At 63.1% G+C, this 13,501-nt stretch overlaps 2 protein-coding genes across 2 annotated transcripts; one reads left to right on the top strand and one right to left on the bottom strand.

Annotated features, from left to right (window-relative positions):
• Positions 1-152: 152 nt before the first annotated feature.
• TBC1D20 (TBC1 domain family member 20) lies at positions 153-8,775 on the top strand. The gene is made up of 8 exons (XM_062008834.1): positions 153-309; positions 1,372-1,557; positions 2,477-2,557; positions 3,887-4,073; positions 4,747-4,848; positions 5,125-5,266; positions 5,832-6,016; positions 6,580-8,775. The coding sequence occupies exons 1-8, from the start codon at positions 267-269 to the stop codon at positions 6,830-6,832; spliced, it is 1,179 nt and encodes a 392-aa protein (XP_061864818.1). The 5' UTR covers positions 153-266; the 3' UTR covers positions 6,833-8,775.
• Positions 8,776-11,348: 2,573 nt separating this feature from the next.
• SOX12 (SRY-box transcription factor 12) lies at positions 11,349-13,421 on the bottom strand. The gene has a single exon (XM_062009094.1). It carries the CDS (start codon positions 13,419-13,421, stop codon positions 12,528-12,530), a length of 894 nt encoding a protein of 297 aa, XP_061865078.1. The 3' UTR covers positions 11,349-12,527.
• Between the last annotated feature and the right edge of the window lie 80 nt (positions 13,422-13,501).

Here is a 13,501-nt window from a genome sequence, read left to right as displayed (position 1 = left end):
CGGATCTTCGTTTCGAACCCTTGAACCCGGCGCCGTGCCCCACGTGCGGCGCGCGCCGTCCCGCGCATGCGCCGCCTCGCCGCGCCCCCTTTCCGCCCACGTGATCGCCCTCGCGCGGCCGCGCGTGCGCCCTGGCGCGCCGTGACGTGCCGCCCGCGCGCCGCCGCCGCCGCCGAAGGGGCGGGCGGGAAACCGGACGGAGCGGGGATTCGCCGAGCCCTCCCCCGGCCCGGCCCGGCCCGGCATGCGCCGCAGCGCCCGGGAACATGGCCCGGCGGAGCCCGCCGCGCAACGGTGGCGGCGGCCACGGTACGGGCCTGGCGGGCGGGGGGCGGCGGCGGGCCGGAGCGCCCCCTGGCGGCGGGGACCGGGCCGGGGGGGTCTCGGGGGGACCCCGACGCCTTCGCTCGGCTCCAGCCGCGCCCCCGCGGCTCCGGACGGGCCCGCGGCCGGGGCCTGGAGCTCCCCGTGCTCCGTCCGCTGTGCCGAGGGGCGGCCGCCGAGGCCGGTGCGAGCGCCGGCGCCCGTTGCGATTCGTTGCCGCCGCTGCTCGGGGGGAACCGTTGCGGCGTCGGTTTTAGCCCCCGGAAGCACCAACCGCCCGGCTGGCGGCAGCCCCCGCGCTCCGGGCTCGTGCGGCCGCGGCGCAACGCGGCCAGCTGGGGCTCCGGGCGTGCGGGGAGCACAGGGCTGCGCTGAGGCAGCCGCTGCCGGCTCTGCGTTTGCACCGTGTGAACGCTGGGCTGGTGTTTGCCCGCGGTGTGGGCTCCGTCCTTCCTGCTGCTCCTCAAGTTCCTTGTGTGTGAGCAGGAGTTTCTCCTTCCGTTGGCTTTGTCTCCTCCTCCCCGGGGCCTCAGACGTGGCAGCCCAGCGGGTGCGTGGCGCTGAGCGGGGCTGACGCCTCTCGCCTGCAGATAACGAACTGTGCTGGCAACAGGGACAGGAAGGGAAATAAAAGGCCTGTCCAGTTGAGAAGGAGGAGTGACAGAACGACTTGGTGGGCTCCTAGCACCCAGGCAGGGCTGAACCAGCACCCAGGGCAGTCACAGTCCAGGATGGAGCTGTGATCTGTTGGGGAGGATGGGAGGTGAGGGCGAGGGCTCTGCATGGGCAGCACTGGTGGTGCCTGGTGTGGGACCAGTGGGATTGATGGGGGTGCCCATGACGTGCTGAGCCTGTGGGGATGGGGACAGTCAGCTGGTGGGTCACCCCCCAGGGCCCAGCTCATCCTGGCAGGCTATGTGCTGACTGTCCTGCATCATCTCCCTGGGCAGGGGGGTTGTGTGTCTGTGTGCCTTGGCTGTGAGTGGATTTTGCCTCCCCTCTGACCTGCTGCCCTTGTCCATCAGCTTTCCTTTTATATTCTCACAGACTTTGATGCCAAGAAGAAAAGAAAAGTGGCTGAGATCTACCAGGCCCTGAACAGTGAGCCCATCGACGTGGCAGCTCTGCGGCGCATGGCCATCAGCGAGGGCGGGCTGCTCACTGACGAGATCCGCTGCAAGGTCTGGCCCAAGCTGCTCAGCGTGAACACAGACGACCTGCCCCCTCCTCCAGGTAGGGAGAAGCCTGGGACATGCTGCCCTGTGCACTCCAAGCTCCTGTGTCCTATGCAATGGGGAGCTTTGGACATCCACAGCTTCCTAAGAAGAGCATTCCCCTTGTGCTGGGAGGCCGTTGTCATCTTCAGTGCCAGCGGTGGCTTTGGATGTGGCTGCTGAGGCCCCGAGCAGTCAGCTGGCACCTCTGAGCTCATCATCACAGTGTCAGGCTCCACGTTTGTTACTCCTGTGGGGAGGTGGCTGTGCTGAGCCCTAGCTTGGCCAGAATCCCCAGCTGCCTCCTCCAGGCACAGATGAAGCAGTTTGTTGCATGAGGCTCGTGTGTTGTTTGGCCAGAGCAGACGCAGGGAAAATGCCCTTCCTGGGGAGGTACCTGTGTGGCTTTTAAACCTTATCGTCACTGTGCCCAGGGCCGATTTTGTTGTTCCTGAACCACTCAGGAACCAGGAGCAGGATGGAGTCACGTGATCAGAGCTGCTGGAAGACAAGGTTTAAACTCACATGATCACAAATAGTTCAGTGGGTCAACAAACTCCTCTCAGTTGCAGCTCTCTTGGCTGCCCGTGAGTGGGGTTTATTCTGGATTGTTTCGTCACCTCCTCTTTGTGGTCTCCACACCTTGCTGCTGCTGAGCACACTTGGAACTGCACAGCAACACTGTGGAGCACAGATACCTGCAGCACTGCCAAGGCCTCTCAGATGAAGTGTTTTGATGTGTGTTTAAAGAAATACCAGTCTCATTCCTCACCCTGAGGTGCCGTTAGTGTGTGAGGGGACAGGGCTCGGGTGGGACAGACACAGAAGGGGATGTTGGGGTGTGTGTGTGTGCAGCCTCATCCTCCTGCCTTTGCCAGGGTGTCTCCTGGCTCCTTTGCAGTGCTCAGTGTTAATCCTGCTGCTCTTTTCCCGAGCAGGGAAGGAGCTGCGGGAGGACAACAAGGATTACCAGCAGGTGTTACTGGACGTGCAGCGATCCCTGCGCCGCTTCCCTCCAGGTCAGAGGGATTCTCCTCTCCTGCTCTATGGGGGGAAGGTCTCTGCTGTGAGGCTCCAGCCTTACCCAGGGGGCTGCAGCAGGTGATTCTTCTCTGCTCTGAGAGCCTGGCTTCCAGAAAGCCTTTTCCCTGCGGGCGTTCAGCAGCTTCTTTGTGCAATGGAGCCATTCTGTGGCTGTTGGTTTCCTCCTGCTGCCTGTGCTACAGCTGGTGTTGGATGTGAGACTTGTCTCTGCCCCACTGAGCCCCTATTCCCACAGCCAGTACCCTCAAACGTTTGCAGTGAGGCCCAGATCCTGCATGTCCCTCACTCATGAACAGGGCAAGATAAGGACAGATGGGGTGCTTGAGGAATGAACACTTCACCTTGGTACAGGGGCAGGTTTGTCAGGGCTTAGAACAATTTTTGGTGTCAGTCTCAAAATCAGGTTCATGCACCAAGTTTATGAGAAGTCTGAAGCTTTAGAAGCAAACTGTCCTCACAGTTGTTCAGTTCTGAGGGGTGGCTGGCTGGGCTATTTATAAAACACCTAATCCAGCAGCTCTGTCACTCTGTAGAGCCAGAATCTCCTTCCCCTTTCTGCTGCTTTTGTTTTGTGTAAACAGTTGATTCACTCTGATTCTCTTGAGTGTGGATACTGTGAGGAAGTCTGATTCCTGAAGGGGCTGCTAGTATCGGGGAGTTGCCCTTGAATGGCAGCCTCCTGCCTATTTTTAGATGCATTAGTGAAGCAGGGGAAAAGGGGAACTTTGTCATTGCAGGATCTCCACTGAGACTCTCTGCTTGGCCTTTGGGCATTTTCTCTGTTGACAAGGACAGCCAGAAACTGGCTGCAGCTGTGCAAGGCAGGAACAATGTTTTTCCTCCGACATCCTGTCCCCAAACGCACGGTGTGAGCGAGGGAGGGACAGACAGTTGTGGCAGGGGAGGCACTTGGCACAGTTTCTGTGCAAATGGGCCTTGTTCAAGTTCTAGAACCCCTGGGAAATGAAAAAAACCCAATTACAATGCCCTCAGTAGTGCTGGATGGCAGCACAGTTCACTCTTCACTGGGCTGTACAAACCAGCAAACCCCACTCCCGTCCTCCCCAGTGACTGCAGGTTAAACACCCTCCCCACTGGCTGCTTCCCCTGGGCTGTCAGGGCTTTGGGGAGGCAGGATTAGGACTCAGGATCCCTTTTCTGCTGGTTTTACCCCCTCTCCCTTGCACCACATCCCTTGGGCTCAGCGGGTCGGTCAGTCCTTCGGGCCTCTCTCCACACGCCGTGGTCGCTCCCGGGGCGGGTGGCACAGCCCATCCCATGTGGCCCTGGTGCTGTGCCCACAGGGATGCCAGATGAGCAGAGGGAAGGTTTGCAGGAGGACCTCATCGACATCATCCTGCACGTGCTGAAGCGCAACCCCCAGCTGCACTACTACCAGGGCTACCACGACATCGTGGTCACCTTCCTGCTGGTGGTGGGCGACCGGCTGGCCACAGCCCTGGTGGAAAAGCTCTCCACGCATCATCTCAGGTACCCAGGGGCTTGGCTGGGGCAGAGGGGCTGCCTGGAGGGTTCAGGCTGGCTGCCTCTCAGCTCTGTGGCCAGAGGGTGCTGTGGGACAAGAGCGGCACCACAGGATAGCGCGTGGCTTTGCAGGGACTGGTGCCCTTGGGAAGGGATGGCTGAAGGCTGTCACTTCATCTGTAGCATCTCTTGAAGTTGAAAAAGCCAACACATGTGCATTATTCATCACTCTCCCTCAGTCTCTGCTGCCAGGGCTCTTGGGGTCTCAGGCACTGGCTCAGCCTGGTGCCTCCTGCTCCCCTTGCACGGCCCCGGGCAGCTTTGCCCCAAAAGTCAACTGACTCTGTTGTTTGTGCACTGAAATGAGAAGAAGCCTTCAGCTGGGGAGCAGTTTGGAGGGATCCTCCCTCCTTTCCCAGACAGGGACCTGTGCTTTGGGTGCTGGAAAGGTTTTACAGGTCACATGATAAGAATTGCCAGCTGTGGCTGTGGCTTTTCTGTGCAGCTCAGCCAGGTGTGGCCCAGCCAGGCAGGAAGGGGAGTGTCCTGAAGACACAGAACCCCGTGGGGCTGGGGCATGTCTGTTTCTTGCCAGGATGTTTATTTACCTGCTGGCTGCTTCCCTGGGGGGAAAGCTGGCTGGCATGGCTGCTGGAGCTTCTTTTGAATCTGTCCTCAGGGATTTTATGGACCCAACGATGGATAACACCAAGCACATCTTAAATTACCTGATGCCCATCATAGACCAGATGAACCCTGAGGTGCATGACTTCATGCAGAGGTACACAGACCTTCCTTCCCTTGGGGCCTCCTGCCTGTCTCACATCACTGTTCCCGGGGCTGTTTGCACCAGCACACCCCCAGCATCCCCCACCACGCCCCTAGCATGCCCCAGCACACCCCTAGCATGCCCCAGCACTCCCCAGCACAACCCCAGCACGCCCCAGCACACCCTCAGCAGCACAGTGGCTTCCTCAGAGCGATTCACAGCCGACCCACAGCTAAGGGGGATGTTTCAAAGCCCCTTGGCTGGTCTAACAGCAGCTTCTCTCTGCAGTGCTGAGGTGGGAACCATCTTTGCCCTGAGCTGGCTCATCACCTGGTTTGGGCACGTCCTGTCTGACTTCAGGCACGTGGTACGATTGTACGACTTCTTCCTGGCCTGCCACCCGCTCATGCCCATCTATTTTGCTGCCGTGGTGAGTATTGGCCAGAGTGGGGTTGACTGACCCAGTGCTGGTGGTCTGGGGCTGGTGCAGGGCCCAGCAGATCTCTGCAGAGGGCAGGTGGGATCCAGTCTGGCTCCTTGCAGCTGGGGGGTGGGGGGGTTCTGCAGCACTTGCAGTTCAGTGCCGTGGAGGCAGCGTGACCTGGGGTTTTTCTTTGCTTTGATGCTGCTGGGTGTCTGCCTGAGTGCCAGGGAGCCTGGCTGGCTGGGCACAGCCTGTACTCAGCATCCATCTCCTTTCTCCTCTGAGAGGTGCAAACAAATCCCTGTTGGAGTACACAGCATTGAGTGAAATCCTGCCAGCAGCAGGCTGTGCTCAGAAACAGACGTTTACCCAGGAATGGGCTTTGCATGAGCTCAGAGGCTCGGGGAGGGTTTGGCATTTCTGTTCCATGCTGGGGAACGTGTGAGTGTGGCCTGGCCCTTGAGCTAGAGCAGGTCCTTCACCTGGGAGCAAAATGTTTTTCTCTTCAGGCTCTGACAAGTGCCAGGTTGTCCCCATGTCCCAGCCTCAGCACTCTCCCTCCTCCCTGCAGATCGTGCTGTACCGAGGGCAGGAAGTTCTGGACTGTGAGTGTGACATGGCCTCTGTCCACCACCTCCTGTCCCAGATCCCACAGGACCTTCCTTACGAGAGACTCATCAGCAAAGCTGGGGACCTTTTTGTGCAGTTCCCACCATCCAAACTTGCCAAGGAGGCAGCTCAGCAGCAGGCAGAACGGTGAGTGTGGGGAGCTCTGCACAGCCCCTCGCCAGGCCTGGCTGCCTGGGGTAGATCCCCTTCCCTGGCAGGGCACAGCTCCTGCCCACGAGCTGGGGACACTGCTTCATAGAATCATCCGATCACAGAATTATTTGGGTTATAACAGAGCTTGAAGCTCCTGGAGTCCCAGCCCTGTCCTTACACTGCCCAGCCCAGCACTGACCCACAGCCCTCAGCACCTCAGCCCCACGGCTTTGGGATCCCTCCAGGGCTGGGCACTCCCCAGCTCCCTGGGCAGCCTGGCACAGGGGCTGACACCCCTCTCAGGGAAACAGCTCTGCCTCAGTTCCAACCTCAATCTCCCCTGGGGCAACTCCAGCCCCTTTCCTCTTCTCCTATCACTCTTTATTAGAGAGATTGACCCCCAGCTCCTGCAGCCTCCTGTCAGGGAGTGTCAGAGAGTGCTCCTGTCTGCCCTCAGCCCCCTCCAGGCTCAACACCCCAATTCCCTCTGCCCCTTCCCCAGTGCTCCAGCCCCTTCCCCAGTGCAGGCCCTCGCTGACACGTCCGTTCCCCCACAGAACCGCAGCCTCCACGTTCAAGGACTTTGAGCTGGCGGCGGTGCAGCAGCGCCCAGACGCCCTGAGGAGACGCTTCAGGGAACGGCCTCGGGCCGAGGAGCGGACAAAATCCATCCTGAGGAAGCCCAGGACCAACCGCCTGGTGAAGCTGGCGGTGATGGGGCTGACGGTGGCGCTGGGGGCGGCCGCCCTGGCCGTGGTGAAGAGCGCGCTGGAGTGGGCGCCCAAGTTTGAGCTGCAGCTTTTCCCTTGAGGCCGGAGGAGGGGCCCCCCCAGCCCCTGCCAGCGCCCCCTGGCCCGGGGCCAGCCACTGCCTGCGCCAGGGACTCGCCACAAGTGACCTGTGTGAGGAGGTTTTAGTTCTTGCTGCGTCAGGTGATGCTTTCTTTGGCCTTGGCAGCGGGGACAGACTGGGAGGGGATGGGATCAGCCCAGCAGGATTGATCCCCTGCACCCTCCACCCTGGGCAGCGCTGAGCAGCTGGAGCTGTGGGGGCTCGGACCCTGTGGGCTGCACACAGGTGACTGTGCGAGTGCAGAGCTGTGCTGGAAGGATGCCACGTCCTCCCCGGGTGACAGACCCTGCCCCAGGGGTCGGTGCTGCAGCAGGGGTTGGCCTGGAGGGGGGTGTGTGTGGGGGTGTGTGTGTGTGGGGCTGTTACACTCCTGAGGAGCAGGGCAGTCTCTGGCTCCGTGTCTGCCAGCCTGTCCCACCACTGCTCTGACCCTTCCCTTTCCCAGAGGCAAGCCCAGCGTGGAGCCAAACCTTCCACAAGCCCCTGTCAGGTTCTCTTCAGCGTGTCACACTCCCTGGCTCCTTGTGCTTCCTCCCCTGGGCAGCCTGATCTGTTTACAGAAGAAAAGGGCAGGGGATGGGGTCAGACCCGTGGCAGTTTGGCTCTGAGGCTCCTTCCCAGGCAATAGCACAGTCAGATCTCGGGTCAGTGAGGTCAGAGACGAGTGTGAGTCTCCGAGCCCAAGGTATGTGCTGTCACACACCAGACCCTGCCACCACAAGTCTTGGCAGCACCATAAATGCCTGGTGCAGGCTGGTCTTTCACAGGCTCCAGAGAAAGGCATTTTCCACCTTATGAAGCACTTTGCCCAGGACAGAAGTCATTGTGGTGAGAAATCTGTCACGAGTCTCCCCCTGGGGCTGACCAGGCTTCAGTGTCACCTCCCCACGAGGGAGGAGGTTTCCCAAAAGTCCCCCCATGTATCTCCTGTCTCCCCCCAGCCCTGGGAGCAGCCCTGGCTCTCCCTGCCCTCCCAGCTCAGCAGCGAGCCCTGCACAGCTCAGTGTCCCATACAGACAAAGCCAATAGACACCACATGCCTCTACCTCTCCCCTGAGCTGCTCAGCCTCCCTCAAGTGCCCTTACCTGTCCCTTACAGCTCCCCCCACCCCCACCATTGCTGTGTGTGCCCAGAGCCATCCGTGCCGTGCCCAGGGGGGTGCAAACCTGGAAAGCAGCTGTTGGTTGAAGAGTTTTGGGATGGAGAGAAGAAAGCTGGTGTGCTGCAAAGCTCAGCCCCCTCCTGTCCCACCCCACTGCCCCTCCATTCATACCCACTGCAGGGGCAGGCCTGGGTTGTCCCTTGGGCCCTCACTCCGTGGGCTGTGCCTTTCTGACCCGAGCTGGCCCCAGGGCCTGTGGGCACTTGTCAGGCCTTGCCCCTGTTTCCATAAACCCCTGAGCAGAGGTTTCTCTGCTGGAGTCAGGAGCCGGTGAGTCTGCTCTCACACAGGCAGGGCAGTGAGCCAAAGCCCCTGGGGCTGGTGCCAGGGCTGTACATGTCACTGGCATGGACTGGGGGCTGCTCAGGGGTCTCCTCCTGCAGTGTGGCTGAAGGCAGAGCCTGTTTCTGGCCCCTCATCACTGCTGGGGGGTGGGGGGATTTCGCACTTTAGAGCCTCGTGGTGCAGGAGAGGCTGTGGGGAGCTGGGGGTGCTGCCAGAGGCCCCTCCAGTGCCTCGAAGGAGGGGATGGCCAGTTCCCCCCCAGGGAAGCCCCTGCAGCCCCCCACTCTCTGGCCATGATGCACTTTAGTCCTTGTGTGGTCCTGGGGGAGGGAGGGCTGGGGGGGAGACGGTTGCTTGGGGTGCAGCAGTTGCTGTGTACAGACTCACACCCACCTGTGTAAATGCAGATTTGTACAAACCCAATAACTGTACAATAAACAGTTACTAAACACACTTCCTCGCCCCACACCCCCCCCGGGCTGACTGCAGCTGCCAGAGCTGCTCTGGTGGCATTTGTGTCCTGCCCCAGGCTGGGAATGGGCATTGCTGGGTGCCACGGGGCTGCTGGCCACGTTTAACCAGATAAAGCTAGGGCTGGATTTAGGTCCCTGTGTCAAAGCCCTTTGGGAGGGGGGTGCAGGCGGAGGCTGAGGAGGGGGTGTTGGGGCTGAAGGGGTCTTTGAGGGGCTGGAGGGCGGCGCTGAGGTCTGGCAGCAGAGCAGGTGGGGCTGAAGAGGCAGCGAAGCACCGTCCCGTGTGCTTTTTGGTTGTGTTGTGGAGGTCAGTGCAGCACAGCCTCCTCCTCACTGGGGCCATCCCCGGTGCCAACATCGCCAGGAGGGGCCGGTGCTACCCAGGGATGCTCCGGGCTGCCCTTGTTGCCGTGGCAACAGCCGCGGGGTGGGTGAGTGACGCAGGCAGCGCCTGTCCCTGAGCCCATTCCCACCCCCTGCCTGAGCCCTCCCGTGGGGGTGGATTAACCCCTGAACCCCCCCCAACCCCTCCCTCCCTCAGGCTGAGCCACGGGGGACACTGACAGAGCCCCACATCCCCCTTTGGACCCCCCACACCATCCCCTCGGGCACCCCTGTATCCCGCTGGGACCCCCGTGTGCCCCTGGGAGGAGGGAGGCGGCGCGGGAGCAGCGGAGCCGCGGCCAACAGACCAACACACTTTATTCCACAGTCACAACAGTCAGGAGCGAGGGGCCTGGGGGCACCCCCCGGGCCGGGCCGGGGCTGCCCCTGGGCTAAAAGCCTATGCTTTTTTTTTTCTCCAAGACAACAGATAGAGGAACCCTTCACGAACCCTTCACGAACACGACACGACAACGGTGACCCCGAGCGCTGGCGGCCGGCCGGAGGCTGCGCCGGGCCCCGCCGGCTCCGGGAGCCCCCGGCCCTACACGGCCCCCGGGGCGGCTTCTTCCTGAGAGAGGTTTGGTTTATGTTTTATTATTGTTCATTCTCGGTGATGAACTCTTTGTCTCTAGTGATGGCAGGTGGCACACGCACGCACACACGCTCGCACACGCCAGCCAGCCAGCACGGGGAGGCGGGGGCGCGGCGGGGGGGGCCACACGCTGGGGGAGGAGGGGTGGGGTGGGGGGGGTCTCTAAGAACTACAACCACACGGCACAGAAAATCCACCACTGTCCACAACGGTTCTTCCCCCAACAAGGAACACCCAGTGAGGCTTGGGGAGAGGGGCAGGAGGGGGATGGCGCGGGGACGGGGACGAAGCGGATGGTGTTGTGCTTGTGGCCAGGGCAGGGAGGCCCCGGCTCTGGCTCCGGTTCTGGTGCTGACCCAGAACCTGCTCCTGAGGAAAGGTTTTGCCTGACGGTGTGGGGAGGGAGCACGCCGGCCCACGGGTGACACACGGCACAAAGGGGGTCACCGGGACCCCCGGGCCACCCGTGGGTGATGCAGCCCCCCAGCTGCAGCACCGGCAGAGCCCACGGATGATGAGAGACCCTCACCGTGGCCTCAGGCCCTGCCGGTACTGGAGGGCTCTGGCATCCCCCGTGGTCAGGGACAGTGGGTTGAGGCTTCAGTGCCTTTCCCAGGTGCCCCCAGCCATGGCACAGGGTGGCCACACGGCCCCAGAAGGCACCGAGGTGCTGGTCGAGACGTGCGTGTGCTGGAGAGCCGCGGGGCGCCCGGGGCTCACACACGGGATGCTCGGGGTGCTCCTGGCGTGGGGCCGCCCGGGGCAGTGGGAAGGCAGATTCCCCCCTCCCCCGGGGCAGCGGTGAGAAGGGTGCAGGCGCTTATTTGGCTTTTCCACCTCGTGTGGGGCTGGGGGCGGTGGGAGCGGCCGGGGGGGGGGCCGCGCTCTATAGGGGAAACACGTGTCTGGTGCGTGCCGCCCGCCTGCCCCCGCAGGCCGGCACCGGCACCGCACCGGGGCTACCGCAGCGGCGGCTACCGCGCCGCCCTCACAAGCACAGCTACCGCTACACACCGACACATCTACAACGCTGAGGAGGGGGCCGTCAGCGAGGCCCCCCGGGACAGGGGACACCCGGCAGCCCGACCCCGGGCTGTGGGACACGGCTGTCCCTCTGCCTGTCCCCGCGGCTGAGATGGGGATGCAGGGATACTGGCACTGCCAGCAGCAGGGCCAGGCTGGTTCCCCACACCCCAAGCCACCTCAGGGGGGTATCAGGGCTCGGGGCATGGAGGATGCCCCTTCTCCTGGTCAAGGCTCCATCTGGCCCCGTGGCAAAGGGCAGGAACAGACCAGAGGAACTGGCAGCCCCAAGAGAGGCAGAGCCCTGGGGAGTGGGTGCCCTGCTGTCCCCAGCACAGCCCTGCCCAGGAGGAGACAGAGGAGCTTCCACACACCCAGAGCTCCGCAGGGAATCGGGGCCATGGGGGACCTCAGAGGCCACATCATGCAGCAGTCCCTGCTGAGCCCAGCAGAGCCACGGCCCCAGGGTTGGCAGTTGGGGGTGGCCAGGGTCCCCCCAGCACCCCCTTCCCCCAGCACAGCCCTCCCTGAGCACAGCCCCTGCCCCACACGCACGGCCTGCAGCAGCCACGTGCTGGCAGCAGCGGGAGGAGGCAGCTCCCTGCAGGAAGGAGCCATGAGGAAAAGCAAAGAAAAGCCCAGACAGAGGAGCTGCTGCCACTGGACTTTCCCTGCCGGGAAGCTCCTTGGCAGGGCTCTGCCTGGTGCCCCTGCCCTTGGCACAGGCAGCAGTAGGACGTGGTGTGGTGCTGCGTGCCAGAGCATCACCCACACCCCACGGGCATCGGCTGCCACTGCTCCAGCCCCAGGGGGGAGGTTACTTAAGGCAGCTTTCCTGCAGCCCACCTGCCCTGCCTGCTCCCTGGGGCCTGGCACCCGGCTCCCCCAGCCAAGGTGAGCCAGCCCAGAGCAGATCCTACACAGGGCACCAGCTCCCAGGCTGAAACAGGAGCTGGCTGCTTGGGAAAGGGCTCGTCCTTGCTGGGGTTGGAGGTGGCTCCCAGGCGCAGCCGCCTGTGCACAAGCGCCTGGCGAGAGGAACAACACAAGCTCCCCCGTCCACGTGCGGATCACGTGTGTGCAACGTGGCTCTGCCCAAAGCGGCTGCTGGGGAGGGCGCGTGGCGAGGGAAAAGCCAGACCTGGGGATGCCGAACCCCCAAAGACCCTCACGGCACAGGGCGTCGGGCAGGGCGGGCTCTGCATGGCTCCACATCCCTCCCCGAGGGCGGCGACAAGGAAGGGGAGAAAATTGAAGCCGTGCCTTAAATGCAGTCAAAAAGCAAAAGGAATCGGCTGTTCCCCAAAACCAGAGAGGGGGTGGGATGGGCACCAGGAGCTGGGGCTGGCACGGTGGCTGCCGCTGCCGAGAGGGCAGGAGGGAGCTCGGGGCAGTGCCTGGTGAGGCCGGGAGTGGCCAGAGACAGCCGTGCCGGGTAATGGGCCGGATGCTGACAATGAGAAGCCCATCAGAAGCTCCGGGCAAAGGACGGCAGCGGCCGCCCACGCGTCCCGGGGGCACCAGGCAGGAGCCGGGCAGAGGGACGGACAAGGAGTGGGTGTGTGCTGGGGGAGTGAGCAGGGAGCTCTGCCTTCCAGCGGCTTCAAGGCAAAATTCCTGATTCCTGCATGTAAACAGCTGGTTTCGGTTCTTTTTTTGATACGACCTGATTGTGGGGAAGGAAAAAACAAACGAAACAAAAGAGGAGCGTTACCTGCAGAGCGCGGGACTCAGTAGGTAAAGACCAAGTCCGAGATGCTGGACATGAGCCAGTCCCCCGCTATCATCTCCGTCACCTCCGGCGTGCAATAGTCCGGGAACTCAAAGTGCGAGGAGCCTCCCCGCGGGAAGGGGTCGTGGTCCTTCTCGAAGATGGACCAGTCCAGGGCAGCTCCCGCGGCACCGGTGGGTGCCCTCGCGGGCAGGACCCCCAGCAGCTCTTCCTCCAGCTCCTCGTCGGAGGAGCTGAAGGAGGAGGGAGGGGACCCGGCCGACATGGGCGAGGGGGACCCGCTCTCCGGGGACCTTCCCGGCTCGGGGCAGGTGGCAGCGGGGCTGGGGGGCGCTGGGGGCTCCTGGGGGTCGCACTCCCCGGCGGGTGCCACGTGCCGGGTGGCCGTGCCGGGTGCCGTGTGCCGGTCGGCGGCGGCCGGCTCCGGCGTGGTGGGCTCCTGCGGGGCGGCGGGCGGCTTGGCGGGCTGCCGGCGGCCGGCGGAGACGCGGCCCAGCACCGACGGCTTGATCTTCACCGGGAGGCGCGGGCGGGACGTGCCGGCGCCCACTTTGCCCTTTTTCCGAGGACGGTACTTGTAGTCGGGGTAGTCGGCCATGTGCTTGAGGCGCAGGCGCTCGGCCTCCTTCACAAAGGGGATCTTCTCGGAGTCGTGCAGGAGCTGCCAGCGGCGGCCCAGGCGCTTGGAGATCTCGGCGTTGTGCATGTCGGGCCACTGGTCCATGATCTTGCGGCGCTCGTGCTGCGACCACACCATGAAGGCGTTCATGGGCCGTTTGATGTGCCCGCTCGGCGTCTTGCACCAGCCCGGTTCGGCGTCGCGGGCTGGCAACGGGGTGCAGGGCTCCCGTCGAGCCTCCGCGCCCCGGCCCCGCGTCCCGCGCTGCACCATCCCGGGGCCCGGGATCCCCCCGTCGCCGCCGCCGCCGCCTCTTCCTCCTCCTCCTCCTCGCCCTCCGCCGCCACCTCCCC

Source organism: Colius striatus, chromosome 16 (assembly GCF_028858725.1).
Source record: "Colius striatus isolate bColStr4 chromosome 16, bColStr4.1.hap1, whole genome shotgun sequence".
Taxonomy (NCBI): Eukaryota; Metazoa; Chordata; class Aves; order Coliiformes; family Coliidae; genus Colius; species Colius striatus.
Note: the sequence above shows the minus strand (reverse complement) of the source record. Positions and strands in the feature narration are given on the sequence as shown.